At 27.8% G+C, this 21,934-nt stretch overlaps 2 protein-coding genes across 2 annotated transcripts; one reads left to right on the top strand and one right to left on the bottom strand.

Moving 5' to 3' along the window:
• The first annotated feature begins 11,757 nt into the window (after window positions 1-11,757).
• Window positions 11,758-16,894, top strand: LOC145750252 (calpain-A-like). Its single transcript, XM_082566242.1, has 12 exons — window positions 11,758-11,922; window positions 12,249-12,460; window positions 13,602-13,760; window positions 13,982-14,113; window positions 14,226-14,419; window positions 14,542-14,673; window positions 14,923-15,037; window positions 15,153-15,241; window positions 15,437-15,610; window positions 15,780-15,895; window positions 16,080-16,216; window positions 16,305-16,894. The coding sequence occupies exons 2-12, from the start codon at window positions 12,272-12,274 to the stop codon at window positions 16,527-16,529; spliced, it is 1,662 nt and encodes a 553-aa protein (XP_082422368.1). The 5' UTR covers window positions 11,758-11,922; window positions 12,249-12,271; the 3' UTR covers window positions 16,530-16,894.
• Window positions 16,895-17,566: 672 nt separating this feature from the next.
• LOC145751044 (sodium/mannose cotransporter SLC5A10-like) lies at window positions 17,567-21,804 on the bottom strand. Its single transcript, XM_082567115.1, has 14 exons — window positions 21,653-21,804; window positions 21,322-21,558; window positions 21,081-21,252; window positions 20,729-20,848; window positions 20,357-20,580; window positions 19,936-20,044; window positions 19,739-19,873; window positions 19,512-19,662; window positions 19,268-19,436; window positions 18,885-19,003; window positions 18,672-18,768; window positions 18,221-18,407; window positions 18,096-18,146; window positions 17,567-17,837 (listed from the first exon to the last, which is right to left on the bottom strand). The coding sequence occupies exons 1-14, from the start codon at window positions 21,800-21,802 to the stop codon at window positions 17,692-17,694; spliced, it is 2,067 nt and encodes a 688-aa protein (XP_082423241.1). The 5' UTR covers window positions 21,803-21,804; the 3' UTR covers window positions 17,567-17,691.
• Window positions 21,805-21,934: the final 130 nt, after the last annotated feature.

A 21,934-nucleotide genomic window follows, 5' to 3' on the forward strand; every position in this document is an offset into this window, starting at 1 on the left:
TTATTAGAAGCGCATTGGCCTAACTAACATTCAAGATAAAACATTTTGCAAAAATTTTGAGTAGAACAAAAGTTTAAGATAATTTTTATTTTGGGTTTAATTAGGTCACGTGATATTTTTGGCCAATGATATTGCATACCAATTGTTTTTTTAAAAATAACAAATTTTAAATCGCAAAATAATTGTTGTGTTAGAACCGCACAGGTCCAATTACCGTGTTTACAAAATATTTTTCGAAAATATTAATATTCATAAAAGTTATGAAACTTTTATTAAAAATTTATGAAATCTCAAAACCTAAAATTTTGTATTTTATCAGACGCGCATTGGCCTAACTAACATTCAAGATAAAACATTTCGCGAAAATTTTCAGTAAAACAAAAGTTTGAGGTAATTTTTATTTTGGGTTTAATTAGGTCACGTGATATTTTTGGCCAATGATATTGCATATAAATTTAAAAAAAAAAAATAAAAAATTTTAAATCGAAAAATAATTGTTGTGTTAGAACCGAACAGGTCCAATTACCGTGTTTACATAATATTTTTCAAAAATATTAATATTCATAAAAGTTATGACACTTTTATTAAAAATTTATGAAATCTCAAAACCTAAAATTTTGTATTTTATTAAACGCGCATTGGCCTAACTAACATTCAAGATAAAACATTTCGCGAAAATTTTCAGTAAAACAAAAGTTTGAGGTAATTTTTATTTTGGGTTTAATTAGGTCACGTGATATTTTTGACCAATGATATTGCATACAAATTTTTTGAAAAAAAATAAAAAATTTTAAATCGAAAAATAATTGTTGTGTTAAAACCGCACAGGTCCAATTACCGTGTTTACAAAATATTTTTCAAAAATATTAATATTCATAAAAGTTATTAAACTTTTATTAAAAATTTATGAAATCTCAAAACCTAAAATTTTGTATTTTATTAGACGCGCATTGGCCTAACTAACATTCATATTAAAACATTTCGCGAAAATTTTCAGTAAAACAAAAGTTTGAGGTAATTTTTATTTTGGGTTTAATTAGGTCACGTGTTATTTTTGGCCAATGATATTGCATACAATTTTTTTTTTTTAAAATAACAAATTTTAAATCGAAAAATAATTGTTGTGTTAGAACCGCACAGGTCCAATTACCGTGTTTACAAAATATTTTTCGAAAATATTAATATTCATAAAAGTTATGAAACTTTTATTAAAAATTTATGAAATCTCAAAATCTGAAATTTTATATTTAATTAGGCGCGCAGTGGCCTAACTAACATTCAAGATAAAACATTTTGCAAAAATTTTGAGTAGAACAAAAGTTTGAGATAATTTTTATTTTGGGTTTAATTAGGTCACGTGATATTTTTGGCCAATGATATTGCATACAAATTTTTGGAAAAAAAATAAAAAAATTTAAATCGAAAAATAATTGTTGTGTTAGAACCGCACAGGTCCAATTACCGTGTTTACATAATATTTTTCAAAAATATTAATATTCATAAAAGTTATGACACTTTTATTAAAAATTTATGAAATCTCAAAACCTAAAATTTTGTATTTTATTAGACGCGCATTGGCCTAACTAACATTCAAGATAAAACATTTTGCAAAAATTTTGAGTAGAACAAAAGTTTAAGATAATTTTTATTTTGGGTTTAATTAGGTCACGTGATATTTTTGGCCAATGATATTGCATACAAATTTTTTGAAAAAAAATAAAAAATTTTAAATCGAAAAATAATTGTTGTGTTAGAACCGCACAGGTCCAATTACCGTGTTTACAAAATATTTTTCGAAAATATTAATATTCATAAAAGTTATGAAACTTTTATTAAAAATTTATGAAATCTCAAAACCTAAAATTTTGTATTTTATTAGACGCGCATTGGCCTAACTAACATTCAAGATAAAACATTTCGCGAAAATTTTCAGTAAAACAAAAGTTTGAGGTAATTTTTATTTTGGGTTTAATTAGGTCACGTGATATTTTTGGCCAATGATATTGCATACCAATTGTTTTTTTAAAAATAACAAATTTTAAATCGAAAAATAATTATTGTGTTAGAACCGCACAGGTCCAATTACCGTGTTTACAAAATATTTTTCGAAAATATTAATATTCATAAAAGTTATGAAACTTTTATTAAAAATTTATGAAATCTCAAAACCTAAAATTTTGTATTTTATTAGAAGCGCATTGGCCTAACTAACATTCAAGATAAAACATTTTGCAAAAATTTTGAGTAGAACAAAAGTTTAAGATAATTTTTATTTTGGGTTTAATTAGGTCACGTGATATTTTTGGCCAATGATATTGCATACCAATTGTTTTTTTAAAAATAACAAATTTTAAATCGAAAAATAATTGTTGTGTTAGAACCGCACAGGTCCAATTACCGTGTTTACAAAATATTTTTCGAAAATATTAATATTCATAAAAGTTATGAAACTTTTATTAAAAATTTATGAAATCTCAAAACCTAAAATTTTGTATTTTATCAGACGCGCATTGGCCTAACTAACATTCAAGATAAAACATTTCGCGAAAATTTTCAGTAAAACAAAAGTTTGAGGTAATTTTTATTTTGGGTTTAATTAGGTCACGTGATATTTTTGGCCAATGATATTGCATATAAATTTAAAAAAAAAAAATAAAAAATTTTAAATCGAAAAATAATTGTTGTGTTAGAACCGAACAGGTCCAATTACCGTGTTTACATAATATTTTTCAAAAATATTAATATTCATAAAAGTTATGACACTTTTATTAAAAATTTATGAAATCTCAAAACCTAAAATTTTGTATTTTATTAAACGCGCATTGGCCTAACTAACATTCAAGATAAAACATTTCGCGAAAATTTTCAGTAAAACAAAAGTTTGAGGTAATTTTTATTTTGGGTTTAATTAGGTCACGTGATATTTTTGACCAATGATATTGCATACAAATTTTTTGAAAAAAAATAAAAAATTTTAAATCGAAAAATAATTGTTGTGTTAGAACCGCACAGGTCCAATTACCGTGTTTACAAAATATTTTTCAAAAATATTAATATTCATAAAAGTTATGAAACTTTTATTAAAAATTTATGAAATCTCAAAACCTAAAATTTTGTATTTTATTAGACGCGCATTGGCCTAACTAACATTCAAGATAAAACATTTCGCGAAAATTTTCAGTAAAACAAAAGTTTGAGGTAATTTTTATTTTGGGTTTAATTAGGTCACGTGATATTTTTGGCCAATGATATTGCATACCAATTGTTTTTTTAAAAATAACAAATTTTAAATCGAAAAATAATTATTGTGTTAGAACCGCACAGGTCCAATTACCGTGTTTACAAAATATTTTTCGAAAATATTAATATTCATAAAAGTTATGAAACTTTTATTAAAAATTTATGAAATCTCAAAACCTAAAATTTTGTATTTTATTAGAAGCGCATTGGCCTAACTAACATTCAAGATAAAACATTTTGCAAAAATTTTGAGTAGAACAAAAGTTTAAGATAATTTTTATTTTGGGTTTAATTAGGTCACGTGATATTTTTGGCCAATGATATTGCATACCAATTGTTTTTTTAAAAATAACAAATTTTAAATCGAAAAATAATTGTTGTGTTAGAACCGCACAGGTCCAATTACCGTGTTTACAAAATATTTTTCGAAAATATTAATATTCATAAAAGTTATGAAACTTTTATTAAAAATTTATGAAATCTCAAAACCTAAAATTTTGTATTTTATTAGAAGCGCATTGGCCTAACTAACATTCAAGATAAAACATTTTGCAAAAATTTTGAGTAGAACAAAAGTTTAAGATAATTTTTATTTTGGGTTTAATTAGGTCACGTGATATTTTTGGCCAATGAGATTGCATACAAATTTTTTAAAAAAAAATAAAAAATATTAAATCGAAAAATAATTGTTGTGTTAGAACCGCACAGGTTCAATTACCGTGTTTACAAAATATTTTTCAAAAATATTAATATTCATAAAAGTTATGAAACTTTTATTAAAAATTTATGAAATCTCAAAACCTAAAATTTTGTATTTTATTAGAAGCGCATTGGCCTAACTAACATTCAAGATAAAACATTTTGCAAAAATTTTGAGTAGAACAAAAGTTTAAGATAATTTTTATTTTGGGTTTAATTAGGTCACGTGATATTTTTGGCCAATGATATTGCATACCAATTGTTTTTTTAAAAATAACAAATTTTAAATCGCAAAATAATTGTTGTGTTAGAACCGCACAGGTCCAATTACCGTGTTTACAAAATATTTTTCGAAAATATTAATATTCATAAAAGTTATGAAACTTTTATTAAAAATTTATGAAATCTCAAAACCTAAAATTTTGTATTTTATCAGACGCGCATTGGCCTAACTAACATTCAAGATAAAACATTTCGCGAAAATTTTCAGTAAAACAAAAGTTTGAGGTAATTTTTATTTTGGGTTTAATTAGGTCACGTGATATTTTTGGCCAATGATATTGCATATAAATTTAAAAAAAAAAAATAAAAAATTTTAAATCGAAAAATAATTGTTGTGTTAGAACCGAACAGGTCCAATTACCGTGTTTACATAATATTTTTCAAAAATATTAATATTCATAAAAGTTATGACACTTTTATTAAAAATTTATGAAATCTCAAAACCTAAAATTTTGTATTTTATTAAACGCGCATTGGCCTAACTAACATTCAAGATAAAACATTTCGCGAAAATTTTCAGTAAAACAAAAGTTTGAGGTAATTTTTATTTTGGGTTTAATTAGGTCACGTGATATTTTTGACCAATGATATTGCATACAAATTTTTTGAAAAAAAATAAAAAATTTTAAATCGAAAAATAATTGTTGTGTTAAAACCGCACAGGTCCAATTACCGTGTTTACAAAATATTTTTCAAAAATATTAATATTCATAAAAGTTATTAAACTTTTATTAAAAATTTATGAAATCTCAAAACCTAAAATTTTGTATTTTATTAGACGCGCATTGGCCTAACTAACATTCATATTAAAACATTTCGCGAAAATTTTCAGTAAAACAAAAGTTTGAGGTAATTTTTATTTTGGGTTTAATTAGGTCACGTGTTATTTTTGGCCAATGATATTGCATACAATTTTTTTTTTTTAAAATAAAAAATTTTAAATCGAAAAATAATTGTTGTGTTAGAACCGCACAGGTCCAATTACCGTGTTTACAAAATATTTTTCGAAAATATTAATATTCATAAAAGTTATGAAACTTTTATTAAAAATTTATGAAATCTCAAAATCTGAAATTTTATATTTAATTAGGCGCGCAGTGGCCTAACTAACATTCAAGATAAAACATTTTGCAAAAATTTTGAGTAGAACAAAAGTTTGAGATAATTTTTATTTTGGGTTTAATTAGGTCACGTGATATTTTTGGCCAATGATATTGCATACAAATTTTTGGAAAAAAAATAAAAAAATTTAAATCGAAAAATAATTGTTGTGTTAGAACCGCACAGGTCCAATTACCGTGTTTACATAATATTTTTCAAAAATATTAATATTCATAAAAGTTATGACACTTTTATTAAAAATTTATGAAATCTCAAAACCTAAAATTTTGTATTTTATTAGACGCGCATTGGCCTAACTAACATTCAAGATAAAACATTTTGCAAAAATTTTGAGTAGAACAAAAGTTTAAGATAATTTTTATTTTGGGTTTAATTAGGTCACGTGATATTTTTGGCCAATGATATTGCATACAAATTTTTTGAAAAAAAATAAAAAATTTTAAATCGAAAAATAATTGTTGTGTTAGAACCGCACAGGTCCAATTACCGTGTTTACAAAATATTTTTCGAAAATATTAATATTCATAAAAGTTATGAAACTTTTATTAAAAATTTATGAAATCTCAAAACCTAAAATTTTGTATTTTATTAGACGCGCATTGGCCTAACTAACATTCAAGATAAAACATTTCGCGAAAATTTTCAGTAAAACAAAAGTTTGAGGTAATTTTTATTTTGGGTTTAATTAGGTCACGTGATATTTTTGGCCAATGATATTGCATACCAATTGTTTTTTTAAAAATAACAAATTTTAAATCGAAAAATAATTATTGTGTTAGAACCGCACAGGTCCAATTACCGTGTTTACAAAATATTTTTCGAAAATATTAATATTCATAAAAGTTATGAAACTTTTATTAAAAATTTATGAAATCTCAAAACCTAAAATTTTGTATTTTATCAGACGCGCATTGGCCTAACTAACATTCAAGATAAAACATTTCGCGAAAATTTTCAGTAAAACAAAAGTTTAAGATAATTTTTATTTTGGGTTTAATTAGGTCACGTGATATTTTTGGCCAATGATATTGCATATAAATTTAAAAAAAAAAAATAAAAAATTTTAAATCGAAAAATAATTGTTGTGTTAGAACCGAACAGGTCCAATTACCGTGTTTACATAATATTTTTCAAAAATATTAATATTCATAAAAGTTATGACACTTTTATTAAAAATTTATGAAATCTCAAAACCTAAAATTTTGTATTTTATTAAACGCGCATTGGCCTAACTAACATTCAAGATAAAACATTTCGCGAAAATTTTCAGTAAAACAAAAGTTTGAGGTAATTTTTATTTTGGGTTTAATTAGGTCACGTGATATTTTTGACCAATGATATTGCATACAAATTTTTTGAAAAAAAATAAAAAATTTTAAATCGAAAAATAATTGTTGTGTTAGAACCGCACAGGTCCAATTACCGTGTTTACAAAATATTTTTCAAAAATATTAATATTCATAAAAGTTATGAAACTTTTATTAAAAATTTATGAAATCTCAAAACCTAAAATTTTGTATTTTATTAGACGCGCATTGGCCTAACTAACATTCAAGATAAAACATTTCGCGAAAATTTTCAGTAAAACAAAAGTTTGAGGTAATTTTTATTTTGGGTTTAATTAGGTCACGTGATATTTTTGGCCAATGATATTGCATACCAATTGTTTTTTTTAAAATAATAAATTTTAAATCGAAAAATAATTATTGTGTTAGAACCGCACAGGTCCAATTACCGTGTTTACAAAATATTTTTCGAAAATATTAATATTCATAAAAGTTATGAAACTTTTATTAAAAATTTATGAAATCTCAAAACCTAAAATTTTGTATTTTATTAGAAGCGCATTGGCCTAACTAACATTCAAGATAAAACATTTTGCAAAAATTTTGAGTAGAACAAAAGTTTAAGATAATTTTTATTTTGGGTTTAATTAGGTCACGTGATATTTTTGGCCAATGATATTGCATACCAATTGTTTTTTTAAAAATAACAAATTTTAAATCGAAAAATAATTGTTGTGTTAGAACCGCACAGGTCCAATTACCGTGTTTACAAAATATTTTTCGAAAATATTAATATTCATAAAAGTTATGAAACTTTTATTAAAAATTTATGAAATCTCAAAACCTAAAATTTTGTATTTTATTAGAAGCGCATTGGCCTAACTAACATTCAAGATAAAACATTTTGCAAAAATTTTGAGTAGAACAAAAGTTTAAGATAATTTTTATTTTGGGTTTAATTAGGTCACGTGATATTTTTGGCCAATGAGATTGCATACAAATTTTTTAAAAAAAAATAAAAAATATTAAATCGAAAAATAATTGTTGTGTTAGAACCGCACAGGTTCAATTACCGTGTTTACAAAATATTTTTCAAAAATATTAATATTCATAAAAGTTATGAAACTTTTATTAAAAATTTATGAAATCTCAAAACCTAAAATCTTGTATTTTATTAGACGCGCATTGGCCTAACTAACATTCAAGATAAAACATTTTGCAAAAATTTTGAGTAGAACAAAAGTTTAAGATAATTTTTATTTTGGGTTTAATTAGGTCACGTGATATTTTTGGCCAATGAGATTGCATACAAATTTTTTGAAAAAAAATAAAAAATTTTAAATCGAAAAATAATTGTTGTGTTAGAACCGCACAGGTCCAATTACCGTGTTTACAAAATATTTTTCGAAAATATTAATATTTATAAAAGTTATGAAACTTTTATTAAAAATTTATGAAATCTCAAAACCTAAAATTTTGTATTTTATTAGACGCGCATTGGCCTAACTAACATTCAAGATAAAACATTTCGCGAAAATTTTCAGTAAAACAAAAGTTTGAGGTAATTTTTATTTTGGTTTTCATTAGGTCACGTGATATTTTTGACCAATGATATTGTATACAAATTTTTTGAAAAAAAATAAAAAATTTTAAATCGAAAAATAATTGTTGTGTTAGAACCGCACAGGTCCAATTACCGTGTTTACATAATATTTTTCAAAAATATTAATATTCATAAAAGTTATGACACTTTTATTAAAAATTTATGAAATCTCAAAACCTAAAATTTTGTATTTTATCAGACGCGCATTGGCCTAACTAACATTCAAGATAAAACATTTCGCGAAAATTTTCAGTAAAACAAAAGTTTGAGGTAATTTTTATTTTGGGTTTAATTAGGTCACGTGATATTTTTGGCCAATGATATTGCATATAAATTTAAAAAAAAAAAATAAAAAATTTTAAATCGAAAAATAATTGTTGTGTTAGAACCGCACAGGTCCAATTACCGTGTTTACATAATATTTTTCAAAAATATTAATATTTATAAAAGTTATGACACTTTTATTAAAAATTTATAAAATCTCAAAACCTAAAATTTTGTATTTTATTAGACGCGCATTGGCCTAACTAACATTCAAGATAAAACATTTCGCGAAAATTTTTAGTAAAACAAAAGTTTAAGGTAACTTTATTTTGGGTTTAATTAGGTCACGTGATATTTTTGGTATATTATATTTTTTTTATTACGCCACAATCGTATATTAAAATTCAAGAAATTAATGATCAAAATATTATTTTTTTGCGAAGTCGCGGAACAAAATATTTTAAAGTTATATATAAGTTTAATGTCGTAATTAACTTTCAAGTAAAAAAAAAATTTAGAACTTACAGCTTTAGAACAAAAAAATTTAGAGCTTTAGAACAAAAGTTTTTTAATATGCTTGTAATGTTAACCTGGTTATGATATCGCCTTATTAACACCTACCAACAAAGAGAAATACTCAGAAATAAGTGTCAGATTAGCAGTTTGTATATTATATTGTTGTGTTCCTTGCAAACTTTAGTATTAATGCACTTTTGTTATATTTTTTTGTTTTCATAAACATTTTAAAATTTTTTGTAAATTTTGTCAGTTTTTTTTTTGTAAATTTAAATTTTGTTTTTATAGTTTAACATGTAACAAGGTTGCTTTTGTAAGGCGTAGTCGTAGCCGAGTGGTAAGAACCTAGACTCGCAGACGAAGGTTTCTGGCTTCGAATCCAATTGGTTGCAAAAAAAATAATTCTTTTTTAGTATGTTACAGTACATAACATAAAATATAAATAAAACTAACCTAACATAAAAAAGTACATAACATACAGTACATAAAAATATCATGTGACCTAATTAAACCCTAAATAAAAATTTGCTCTAACTTTTTTTCTATTGAAAATTTTCGCGAAATTTTTTATCTTGAATGTTAGTTAGGCCAATGCGCGTCTAATAAAATAAAATATATTAATATTTTTTAAAAATATTTTGTAAACACATCTATTAAATCTTCAACAAAACAAATATTGTTTGATTTAAAATTGTTTATTTATTTTTTTTAAATTAGCTTAAAGTTTTGTTCTAGTTAATATTTTTTGTTCTAGTCAAAGCTATTCTTTTTTAAAATTCGAATAAGTAAAAATAAAAATATTAATAATATTGACAAAAATAATATATTTCGAAATCTAAGAGTTGTAGTTTAAAATTAAATACCTAATATTTCATTAATTAGTTAATATTTTTAATTTAGTAATTTTATGCATAACTTTATTAATGAATAAAAATTAATTCTAAAAATAATCAAATGATTTCGAACCATTTTATTTAAAAAATAAATCTAGTTTTACGACGTTAACGACTGTAATCGAACCGCACTCCTTCGACTGACAGTGATTCGTCTTTACACTACGCTACGAGGTAGGTCTACAGAACATAACATTACTACACAGTTAATTGTTAAAAACCAATTTACAATAACAAAAAAAAATTTGAAATGTAAACAATATAAGCAAAAACATTTCATAAAAACGTATGCAAAAAATATTTTGTAAATTTTGATTATTGCATATTTTTGCGAAATTTTTTATCTTTAATCTTGGTTACGACAACACTCTTCTGTTTCAATACAAAAGTTTAGCAAAAATTTAATAAATTTGTCATAACTATGGTATATATTAATATACAATATTAAAATTTTGTAAAAATGTTAGTTCAACAATCATGCTTTTCAAGGTGTTATTAATTTTAAGTTTTAAGAAAAAAAAATTTTGGGACAATTTATATAATATATTTCTATACCACCCTTTAGGTCAATGGGTCACGATATTAGCGAGATATAAAAATGCTGTAACTTTTGCACTAAAACACATTTTAAATAAATACTTTTTCTTAAATGTTAAAAACTAGAGCACGCTTCTATTTGACTTGGCAATTACTTTTTCGAGTAATTTTTTAGACTACTTTTTATAAGGCAATTAGTCAATGGATTAAGCAATAGGCGATATATAAAAAGGCGGTAACTTTTGTTTAAAGCATATTTTACGCCGACACAAATTTGTAATTTAGGTTTCAAATTTTTGCGTTTCTAACAAAACCATAAATTTGAATTTAATATTTGGTTTCAAAGCAATAAACTATTTGCTTGAATAAAACTTATATATTGCTCCAAAAGTTTGTAATAAAAAAAGTCGGATATCTTCTTCGGGCAAAGTCAACAAGTAAACTTTGATGTTTTAGCCACTATAGAATTAAAACAAATTTTTTTAAATAGTAATCACTTAACTAATACCAAAAAATATCCTAAACAGATAGTAAAAGAATAAATAAAAAAGAGTACAAAAAAATTTTTTTTTTTAATCACAAACTAAAAAAAATTAATTTGTTAAAAACACAACTAAAAGTAATCGGTTAGCTGTTGATTAAATTTAAATATTTTTATTTTGCAACCAGCTGGTAATATTTGTTTTTAAATTAATTTTTAAAGTATGATAATATGACTTTTTCACCAAACGAATTTTAAAGTACAAACAAATTTAAATAAAAAGACCGAAGCTATCACATTTTAAAATCAACCATTGTTGATGTCGTAACGTTAGACAAAATTACCGTAATTATAAAGTTTCGAGAAATGTAATACCTGAAATTTTAGACGACTTAATCAAACGATAAAACCCCATGGACCAAGGTTCACTTTAGAATAGGCTTGTAAAACGGTAAAATAATCAATTTAAAATCTATCCAAGTTTAAAATGGACATTGTTAAATTTTTACGATAGTTATAATCTAATTAAACAAAAGCAGTTAAACACATAGTTAAAGCTGTAAAAAAAACTTGACTGGTAGTTTAAAGATAAGAGAGAGAAAGAGCCATTAGAATAGTGGGGCAACATATAAAATGACATGTCAACAACACTCCTTTCTTTCTCTATGAAGTACTCTCGTGGCCTCTTTTTTAGCCAACGGCATTTAAAATCAATGCTACTATATAGCAATAGGCGACTGGCATCAACATTATATAAAACATCTCCAGTAAAGTTGTTATTGACCGGTTAAAAGAATTATCGAAGGCTTGTAATAATCTACAGTTTATGTTACAGATACTGTTTACTAGTTAAGAAAATTTAGTTAACCTTTGGTTAGAGCGAATGACAAAATAGAGTATAAATCGCTTAATATTTGCAAAACGTATACTAGTACAGTATTAAGTAAATATGCCTACCACAATATAAAGGGTAGTAAAAGCGATGACCTGTACGTTACGGTAAGTAACTATCACATGTTTACTTCTTGTTCCAAAGCGAGTGTACGTCGATATCTAGTATTGTAATATAAAAACTGTCCTTCGATACGCAAGGCAAGTAGTGATTCATAATTGGCCAATTAGGCGCACACAAAACCGTTGTAAACAGCGATGCATTGGCCTTAACAGTTTGTTGTCATAACATTCGCGATAGTTCATCAAAGACAGTAACGTAAACTACAGCGTCCCCAAAGAATTAGCAACAGCAACAAAACCATTCAGAGAATAATAATAACCATTTTTGCGTAAATTGTTTTAATTTTCATACATTTTATTTTTCAATATAGATTATATTTTGCAAATTGTAAAAATGGGTAATCTTAACAGTCGCCCCTCGACCCCTGAGCCGCACCCCGCACCCACACCGGACCCAACACCTGTGCCCGACTTTAACGACACGATAACTGAAGTTCACCCACCCCCTGACCCTAGATCAGACCCCGATATTATCGAAAATGAGGCCGGCAAAGCATCTTTAAGTGTAGCAACTGTCGTATCGGTAAGTCTCAAGTTTAATTAATTGTAAATAAGCCATTTAGTGTGTGAGTAAGTACAAAATATAACCGTAAAACAAATGGATTTGCACAGCTGCACGATATTTTTTGCTATTAATATTTCAAGAAGATATGAGACACTTTTCTTACAATGCCATACAATTTTCCACCTGCATAGTATGTTTTCTACAATACATAAAACGAGTGACGGTATGTGGTTTAACTTCCTGCAGTACAAGAAAAAAATTTTATAAACCACGTTCTTTAAATATAGAACCGCTGTAATTTCTAGGTATAGCAATTTTAGAAGTCAAACTTGACAGCTATAAATTAACAATCATGTATTTATATATTTAATTTGTTACACTTACAATTTAATAACATGTTCTCGAAAAAAAATCCCAATTAAACAAGTTTGGAATGTGGAGATAGATGTTCCTACTAATTATTATCTAAGAACATGAAATAACAGAAACCTTTACAAGATGTTCAGAGCTTTGTGGGTAGTTGTAAATAAAATACTACTCCTTTCAATTGATAAATCATATTTTACAATAGATAATTAATAATTTAAGTTTAAAGTGTTACGAAATACACGTAAACAACATTACTAATTATGTCAAATAACTTGTCACAAATACATGAAAAATATTAACGTCCCGCGTACAATGTCGGTTTACCTTTATTAACAGATTGAATGCATGCTTAAGCAAGGGAGTTTGACATAAATAATTTAAGCTATTGAAATTTTACATTCATAAAGTTTTCTATTAACGGATGTTGCGGACTTTAACAAACAAACAAATGACCATTATTTATATTTAAATATAAATCAAACAGCGTAGATACGTATGTACAAAATGCCAACGTCCTTCTATATTTTTAATCCATCATAGCCGCGCTGCTATAATATGCCATTCAGATTAAATGAATACAAAATAAAAGGGCGGTTCTCAATATTATAAAATATAAATTTCTATACGTGACTGATTAAAATTAATTACTCAACAGCGTAAACAAATAAACTGGGTTGTTGAACCCGCAGGCTCTACCAAAAAAAATAATGCGTTTTTAAAGCCTGGGCCTACTGCTGAAAATTAAAATATTTTGTTTAGTGTTATAAAAAAACTGTCCTTTTTTGTTTAGGAATACGATGAAATAAAAGATGCCATTCTAAAGAAGAATGCAGAAACTGGCAAGCATTATGTTTATCGAGACAAAGATTTCCCAGCTGATGCAAAGTCGCTTTACTATTCTTCGAGGGCCCCTTCACAATGGAGTCAAATAGAGTGGAAGCGACCTTCGGTAAGCCTTTATTCTATTTCCTGTTAATAAACCGATTAAGTGTATTTTATAAGGCGTGTGAATTGGACATAGTGGTTTAAACGCTATCTCCTTTATTCATATATTTGCGACCGCGCTAATATTATATTCTATCAAGAAAATGTCAACATGCTCAAAAAAATCTTAGATATTTCTTTTTTTTTTGCTCTTACAAACTTTTTATTAATTAAATATTGATTTAGGATATATCCCGGAGCGCTTACTTATTCAGAGGGGGAATCAGCAGCAATGATATTGTCCAAGGAATGCTTGGCGATTGTTGGTGGTTAGCCTCCGTTGCTGCTATTTGCAGGACTCCAAGTTTTATGAGAAAGGTAAACTTATAACTTAATAACTATTAGCATAAAAATATTAAAAATTTTCTAAAGGCTTGAAATGAATTTCATGTACTGTCACTAGTATAAAATGTATTTGTTAATATGTTAGATTATTCCATCTGACCAAACTTTAAACGGCCCTGAGTATGTGGGCGCTTGTCACTTCTTGTTTTGGAGATACGGGAAGTGGGTTGACATTATTGTCGACGATCAATTGCCTACTATTCGTGGAGGTTTGTGTTTTGCAAGGTCGAGCGACCGAAGCGAATTTTGGATAAGTCTGCTTGAAAAAGCATACGCCAAGTAATTGTTTCCCTTTGTTTAAATCCATATAATAACTTTTTTTTGTAACACTTAAATACATTCAGTTTTTCTTATTCGCAAAACGATCTAAAATCCGTTTTTACCGAGCACAACTTTTGCAGAATGCACGACTCATACCAAGCTATTGAAGCTGGCTTCACTCAGGACGGGCTAGAAGATTTGACTGGAGGAATTGCAATGAACTACAGTTTGGGAGCGAAAGCACCATCTTATTTAACAAAAATTTTATCTAGGTAATACTTAAAATAATTATAGCATAGTTATGTGTGGGCTTAATATCGCCCACATTACAAGGTAACGCGATCTTGTGGCGATGATAAAAGTAGAATAAAAACTTTTTGTAAGAGCTCGTTCAACGGGTTTTCTGCCTTTTAGTTTGTTACATATTACTTAAAAATAAACCACTTGAAGATAGACTTGTGACTTATGAGTAAATAAAGCCTGATTACCTTGTTTATTTTTAATGCGATAATAATTTACAGAGCAATGCGAAACCAAACGTTCGTCTGTGCCAGTATAGACGGCCGTGAAAATGTGATAAACAAGGTAACTGGCCTAGTAGACGCCCACGCTTACTCAGTCCTCAACTACACGAAGGTAAGTCTCAAACAAGTTAAAATTGACGTCAATTACTTTAAAATAACAACATTTAAACTTTCGAACATGTTTTTAACATGAACACCCGCCTCTTAGTACAGTGAGTTTTTTGTAGGTTGAATATAAAGGCGATTATGTAAAGTTGATCAAACTACGAAATCCCTGGGGAGGTGATAACGAATGGAAAGGACCTTGGAGCGACAAGTAAGTAAATTGTTTACTGCATGTTAAAACTCTATGTTAAACAATAACAATTTTGTTGCACGCAAAGCTATACGTTGTTCCTGTTGCATGTAGTTTAACTACATACTATAGAAAAGTTTATTTACGACTAGTTTGCCTTGGCTTGTAAAGCCTTGTAATGTAAGTTAAACTTATGTAAATGTTGTTTAAATTAAGGTCTTCGGAGTGGAATTACGTAAGCGAAGCTGAAAAAGAGAGACTGGGATTTGCTGTTAAAGCAAACGGTGAGTGGTGGATGGAATACTCTGACTTTGTTCACTACTTTCAAGATATTACTTTCTGCACGGTCGGCCCTGATTTTGACAGTGACGGAGCGCCCACTGGCGACAGGTAATTTATCAATAAATTACCTAATTCGATTAAGCTAATTCGATTTATTTCTGCAATTGAAATGTCCCATTTTTGACTGCACTTTGAAAGTTTTTGTATAAAAACAATATGGAAACTTTGTAATGAATAATATTGATTCTAAAAATATTTTTTTAAATGTTTTAAATAGGTGGTTGTTGTCTATGATATATGGAGATTGGGATCGTTATACTGCTGGTGGTTCAAGAAATGACCTGAGATCTTATCAAACCAATCCACAATATGTTCTGGAATTAAAAACCCCAGGTATAAGATCACATCAAAATTTGATAACACTTTTTTTTAACTAATAACTATACATTCTTGATGTAATTAGTTTGTAAGAGAAAATTACACAACAATCTATAAATTTAAGATATTTTTGTTAAACATATCTCTTAGCGTGAAGAAAAAATGACCATGTTCTTAATATCAAAGTAAATATTTTTAGATGACTATGACCCCGCTGTTGATGAACCTGACCAGAAAGGAAAATGTTCGATTGTTGTTGGACTTATGCAAGAATATAGAAGAATTGGAAAATCTGAGGGGCTAGACAATCTTTATATTTGCCTTAACCTGTACAAGGTATCTAGACTAATTTAAACCTTGATCTATTTTTACTTAAAATGTATTTGTATAAAAGAAACTGAATTAAAATATATTTTATATTAAGGTTGACAGAAAGCCAACTTCAAAATTGGAGTACAACTATTTCGCTTATAACAAGGAAGTTATAAATACTGGCACATATGTAAATAGAAGGGAGGTTACGTTGACTGCTGAGTTAAAACCTGGATTTTACGTACTGGTACCCTCAGAATTTCACAAGGATAGTACTGGCAACTTTCTTATTCGAATCTTTACCGAGAAAAAGGTCGATTTGTACGAGCTCAAGTAAAACGATTGTTTTGCAACTACCTAGTTATTATATGTACATATATACTGCATGACCACTTTTTATTAAACTTTTTATAAAACAACATTACCAACTAATAAGACATACACTTGTACAATAGCTTTGCTTGTGTAATTGTGAATATCTTTCAGTGTTTTTTAAGTTGCTAGAAATGTTAAAACTATTTCATGCTTTGTAAACCGTGCTTTTGTACTATTTTCACAATTTGAGAACTAGTATTAATCGTATTTGTGTTTTTTTAATATTAATGTTGTGCGTACTAGTATTACCATGTTTTAATCTACTTGCTATGTTTAAGTCACAAAATTGTAATAGCTTGATTTTTTAACATGACCAATAATATCAGTTATTCAGAACGTGTTAACAAATTACTAAAAATTTTCAAAGAGTGTATGTTAAGTTTAAAAAGCATTTTGTTAACACAGTTAATTTACTATTATTAAGATAAAAGTAAAAATACCAAAAAACAAATACCTGAAAAACGTACTAGAACAGGTTAAAAACGTCAAAGAGCAAGCATTATTCCATGATGTTCTTATAAATTAAACTTTAGTCTTACGATTTATCTGCTGTAATGTATAAAATTACATATTTAAAACAAGATTTAAAAACTAAACCAACTGTTTTCATATAACAAAAAAAACTATACCCCAAACACAATAAAATAGTTTACTTAACGTTTTTTCCTGTAATTCAGTAAAACAGGCTTAAGCACATGTAATCTATACACGACTGTCAAAAAATTTTGTAGTTCTGACTGTTTAATAAATGGTACAATAATATTTTATGTCTTTACTGTTGGCTGGATATAAACAACAACAAACTATCGCAGCACGCGAGTTTTTTCTAATCACGTGATTTTTTCACATGTTGTCAAATTAAAATCACCCGTTTAATTAATTTTAATAATTAGAAAATCAATTTACTTTTAATTACGAATTGTTGTTTGTAATACTAAATTTTAATTTATATTCAAGCTTACAATATGTTCTTTTATTGAACTATAAAATGTTGTTTAAGTTTCGCAACATTGTAAGCAGCTTTGAAGCAGCTATCAAAAATATTGAGGTTGAGTAAGTACAAATGCTATATACATTGTTATGATTCATGTGTACCATACACAATGTTAGAATAATTTTTGCCACTAAGCATAATATCCAAAAAGAAATGTCACAGTTAATAACAGGATAACAGCCGATATATTCAACATCATTTCCCAGTTTATTTTGCTTTGCTTTTGGGTGGACTTGGACAAAGTGTCGTTTGATTGGGTTGATGGTCTTTCGCCATCTACAAATACACAACATGTTTCATGACATTACAATTTAAAAAGTGTAGTATACCTGCTATGGCAATTTATTACAGGCCCAAAAGTTTAGGGTTTGAGCCCGCTATAATAACATTCTATTCCCCCTCTAGCCCGAGCTTAACAGATATAGGTACCAGAAATCACTACCTCGAAGTAATATAAATATATAAAACACTCATTAATTTAACTTTTTATATTAATATTTACGCTTAACTTGCAAGTGTTTGACTGTATTTTACCTGTTGCGGAATGATCAGAACTAATTTCTTCTACAGGTGTAACGACCGGATCTAAATAAAAAACATGATAAAAATAAAACTTTGGCCTGTTAACTTATAGTAGATAACAAAACCAAGTTGTTTACCACTTATATGCAAAGATTTCGCTTCTACGTCTCTTTCCTTATCATTAGCCAAGTTTTCTTTTTCGGGTATTCTTCCCTCTATTATTTGATCACTTTTGTCTGCTGTGATTAACTCAAGACATGCATTTTTCTTCTTCTTTGATGTACTCACATCTGATGTTTTGGTAAACCACGTTGCATTTGCAAGCTAAACAACATAAGTAGTTCTTGTAAACTAGCATATTGTGTTAATGTAAATATAAGACATGTAATGTCGAGTTATGGTTAAAAAAAAGAGTTATGGTTCATTTACATAAAATGAGTAAATAAGTATGATAAAGCAACCAAGCAGAAAAAAGGCCTAATATGTTGTTACAGTCATTGCAACCATAAACATGAACTTAATGTTTAAAAACTTTTGTTAACCGTTTGAGTATACAGATACATTGGAATTTTAAATATTTTGACTTGCCTGTTCTTGTGACAAAGGTTTAGTGCAATAGCTGACCGCCAATGTAACTGTACAGGATATAAGAAAAGTTATCGGACCCACATAAAGATAGTTCATTCTGTATAAAAATTAAAAGCTAAATTTTTTTTATTTTACAATTTTCAAAAAATGATAAATATATTTTGCCAAATTAATTTATTTACAAAAGATAAAATTAATTTTTGTGTTTTTTACCTGTACACAATAGGAGGTCTTGTTTCCACACTATCACATCCCGGAGCTTTAAAATAAAAATCTAAAATCAATCGAACAACTCCGGCTGTGAAACCACTAATTAAACCCCAAAATGCGCCCTAAATATATAAATTGTGGGGTAATATTAAGACAATACCACTAAGGTATAATTTAATAATTTTAATAAAAAACCTTTAATTTTTATAAGTTCGTAGCACAGCAATTTAAACATTAAACACATATTTGCAAAACTGCTAAGATAATATGTAAATCAGATGTGACAACTGTAATGTTACTTAAAACAAAACACAATTTTATTTCTAGTTGAACCATGCAACAAGTTAAACTAGCAATGGAAATAGAGTAAAAACAATTACACATACCTGTTCATTAACTCGAGGCCAAGCCACAGCAAAAAGATAAAGTGCGAAGATTGGGGGGCCAAGTGCTGATTGTATTGATTGTAAATATAAAAATAACTGTCCCCCAGCTGACGACAGTAATACTGGAATCCATAAAATGCTGATCACAACCAGAACACAAACCGTGATTCTAACAGATATTTTCATAAAAACCGTGATTCTTTACAGATATTTTCATAAAATATTAAATAATCAATCTTCTTACTTTCCAACAATAAGCATTTCTTTTTGGGTCGCATTTCTACGAACTCTCTTCCAAATATCAATGGTAAAAATTGTCGAAGAACTGTTAAATATTGAAGTCAACGAACTCATCAGAGCAGATAACATTGCTGCAATCATCAAGCCACGAAGACCTTTAAAACAACAAACCTTTTAAAATATTAGCGAGCGTAGAACATAAGCAAAATATTTGGTTGAAAAGTAAATTACCACTTGGCATTAATTCTAATACAAGCTTTGGATAAGCAATATTGGAACAACCTTCGCTGTTACCGCATATTTTTTCACACTTTGCTGGGTCTGTACAAGCGACCTCATCTGGATAAAACACTCGGCTAATCATTCCTAAAAAGTAAATATAGGTAAAGTTATTTATAAGTTTTAAAAAACCTTATGATGTTTTTTACCTGTCATAACTATCATATACATTGGAATAATCTTCAAAAATCCTGCCAAAACACAGCCGCCTTTAGCATGCTGTAAATTTTTTGCTGCCAGAGTTCTTTGAACAATTACCTAAATTCGTTAAAAAAAATATTTAAAAAGTTATTTTGAAAATGTAGTTTAAGAATTAATTTTTGTAAAAATTAAAATTTTTTATGCAATATAATGATGTTAGAAATTTCCAATATTTAATATGTAAAGTTGCCCTCTATTCATTATAGATATATATTAAAATAAATTAGGGTAAAAAACGAAAGGGTTCTTAGTATTTTATTTGGATTAAAACGGATCACGTGACGTCATTCACAATGTTTTATTAAATCAATACAATACAATAGTTTAAGCAGGTTCATTATTTGTTTTAATATTAAAAACAATGCTTACTTGATCTGTGCACCAGTACCATGACCCAAGCAAATATATTCCTATCAGCATTCCTGGCCAAGGAAGATCGGAATTAATTGGATCACGAAATAAATGAAATGCGTCTTGGCGGGGAATCCCACAAGTTGTTACATTCCCAGCTTCTAGAATATCCAGGCTCGACTGCGGTATTGCTTCCATGTACAGAATTTGTAATTGTTCGTAGCCACCAATCTTTATAAAACCTTAAGATATGAACATTACAATATAAGTTAAATTTAACATTTCAGCGTACTTTTAACAAGTTTCTGGCTAATGTAGAAAAAAAATTTCTTGTAAATAGTAGACCAACCCAAGCACAAATTTACCTTAAAATTACCAAGATCAACTTACTCATTGCCAATAACAGAAGCCCACCGACAAGCATTATAACAGTCTGCATTGTATCTGTGTATATAACGGCCTTCAGACCGCCTAACACTGTATATATGGCGGTGATTACAAGTAGAGTAACTGGAAAAAAGAGACAAAAACTTGGTTGATTAAAAAACGTTTTTTATAAACTTGGTCAAGTAATTTAATTTTTCACATTTTTTTATACTTGATGCGGGAAGGTCGACTACGCGAGACATATAGTAACATCAGTTACCCTGACCCAGTCCCGAGTTGTCTTTGGAAGTAGGCCTAATAAAGAATTTATAAAAATCGTTTTACTAAATTTGATATTAAACCTAAAAAATCTTACCAATGGCTAGATAAAGATTTATCTCGAATGCTTGTTGAATAAATAAAGCTCCAGCATAAAGATCCACCGCAATCTTCGTTAAAACGTACAAAGCCAGGGAAATAACCGAAAGTGTTACCCTCAAACGATATCCTCCATATCGTTTATGCAAATACTCTGGCATCGTATAAACCTAAAAAAACTCGTTTATAAATAATTTGACCTTTTAATTAAGTTTATTTTTTAATAACTGATTTAATACCTTCTTTAATAAGTAGATGGGTAAAAAGATCCACCCCAACATTAAAATGCTAAAGGGGGCGAGCCATTCAAACGAACCAATTGCGATCCCCCCTGCTGCACCAGCGCCCGCCAGTCCAATAAAATGACCGCTTCCTATATTTGACGCAAATGTTGATGCACCGACCGGTATCCAAGTCATACTTCGACCCGCTAAAAAGTAGCCTTTTATGTTATCCCGTACACCCCTTCTTGAAGCCTAAAATCGTTAAACCAGTTAAAGTTAATACGTTTCTAAAAAATCTATTATTATAAATTTTATTAATCTTCTTAAGGTATTTATATAAACTTACCCATACTCCAACCACGAGTGTTGCTAAAATATAAACAACGACAATAACAATGTCGACAGGGCCCAAATAAGCCTTGTGGACAGCTATGTCACTTTGGGTAGCCGCTGTGGTGTCATATTTAGATGTTACGCTTGAGGATAGAGTTGTCATATTTAAGCAAATTTGCAATACCAATGCTTAAAAAAATTTGAAAATATTTTTAACTAACTACGTTAACGTATTTTTAAGCCTTTTTAAAACAGTCAAATTTTTCCTAGCGTAGAAAAATTCTAGCTAAATAAG

The sequence above is a fragment of the Corella eumyota genome, chromosome 4 (assembly GCF_963082875.1).
Source record: "Corella eumyota chromosome 4, kaCorEumy4.1, whole genome shotgun sequence".
Classification (NCBI taxonomy): domain Eukaryota; kingdom Metazoa; phylum Chordata; class Ascidiacea; order Phlebobranchia; family Corellidae; genus Corella; species Corella eumyota.